General features: G+C 36.8%; 1 protein-coding gene across 1 annotated transcript in view; it reads right to left on the reverse strand.

The window, feature by feature from the left end:
- The window catches only part of LOC138048624 (uncharacterized), a 5929-nt gene extending 4486 nt beyond the window's left edge, over positions 1 to 1443 (reverse strand). The window contains exons 1-2 of the mRNA XM_068894787.1: positions 1367 to 1443; positions 840 to 1177 (exon numbers count right to left, since the gene is read on the reverse strand). Coding sequence (XP_068750888.1) covers positions 840 to 1177; positions 1367 to 1443 — 415 coding nt within the window. The remainder of the gene's footprint in view (positions 1 to 839; positions 1178 to 1366) is intronic.
- Positions 1444 to 1677: the final 234 nt, after the last annotated feature.

A 1677-nucleotide genomic window follows, 5' to 3' on the forward strand; every position in this document is an offset into this window, starting at 1 on the left:
TTATTCAAAATCATTATAGCACAAATATCAGTAACAAGTCTGACTGAAATGAATCATACTAATTAGACTTATTAAAAACAATGTCATTGATATTGCGCCTATAGCATTTTGATTGGTTAATCACAGCAGGTTCAATCAGCTCATAATTTAAACCTTGCTGCAAATTTGAATTGTGGAAGTAAAAAACTATTTTCTTGCTCAATAACTGCCACCATTCATCTTGAAAGCAATGTTTGTGGTAGAGTTTTTAGTGAAACAAGTATTCTTGGGCTTGCTGGATATCAAAATAATTATAACAAATATTGCTTATGTAGAAATTAACTTGGTTGATTAACCATAATGCTTTTCATAATTATGTCAGTTGCATTGTCATTGTTCTAACAAGCCCTGCTATACATGTAAAAGCACACTGGTTTTTGTTTTCAAAACAAGATCACCCCAACCTCACTTCCCTTTAACTCCAGGTCCCGTAGGACACAACTATAAAGTGGTACATAAGATGACATAATTTGATGAGCTTTAGCTAGGTAGACAGAAATATGTGTATCACTGCATATTAGGAATACTCATTGACATTTGCAGCATTTTAAGAAAAGATGGGTCAATTTATCTTCTTTATTTAGAACTCTGTTTTTCACTTTTCCACCTGGAAGTTTGGGAAGAGAAATCCTACTTATAGGAAAACAATCTTGGATACAGGTGTTTTCCATTCTTAATTCTGCCTGTTAATATTTCTGGTACAATGGCAAATAAGCAGAAATCCAAAAGTTTTTGTTTCAAAGCATTCCAATAAATTGGATCAAAGTATATTCTCTCAACATGCAAGTCTTCAATGTTACCACAGTAGGTGTAGACAGCCAAGTCACACCATTGCCTCCCTTGTATTTGTGCATAATAGTGATGTCGAGTCTTCAGCTTCAATCCAGTGTTGGTAATTTCAAGGCAGGAATTCTTTTTGTTCTCAGCAATAATATGTAGCAAATCTTTTCTGCCATCAGGCTGTGGAATTTTACTGGGGAGTTGGATGTATTTCATTTCCAAATTTCTAATGGCACCATGTCTTGCAGTGGGATCACTGACTTCCCCATCAATACTTGCGGCAAGGAGTGGTGTAGTTTTATCTATAAAAAGTCCTCTTTCCTCAACATATACCCCAGTGTGTCCTGCTGAATGTTGCCTGGCAACATATTTTGCCCTTATTAAGGGTTCAAGCCTCAGACTCTCAGCACATTGCGCAGGTACGACAGACCTAGTTTTGTACTGAAAAATGTCACGGGTTAATCTATCAGGAGCTGTTGATGGTCTCTTGTTCTGGATTTCACCAAATTTAGAAGCTGTTACCCTTCCACTCCTGTACTGAAACTACCTTTCATTGTTGGTTTGACCCCTTGTTTGCTTTTCTATTTCTGAAATTTCCTTGTCAGTGATACTCAAGGATGCCATATAAGAACTACAAATGCCTTTAAATTGTTCACAATTAAGGTCATAGTCATCAGAACTCGAATCTTGAATGCCTTTACCTGCAAGAATGTGTTTTCAATGTCGAGAGTCTCTACCAAAGGGATACTTTCTTAACTTTCCTTGGGCTCATTTTCAATTCCAAGCTCAGAAAAGCTGTCAGTAACTTCTTGCTGGATAGTTTTGCACGGAGTTTCCTCTTCCTGAATCGTGTCACAG

Source organism: Montipora capricornis, chromosome 5 (genome assembly GCF_036669925.1).
Source record: "Montipora capricornis isolate CH-2021 chromosome 5, ASM3666992v2, whole genome shotgun sequence".
NCBI classification, from domain to species: Eukaryota; Metazoa; Cnidaria; class Anthozoa; order Scleractinia; family Acroporidae; genus Montipora; species Montipora capricornis.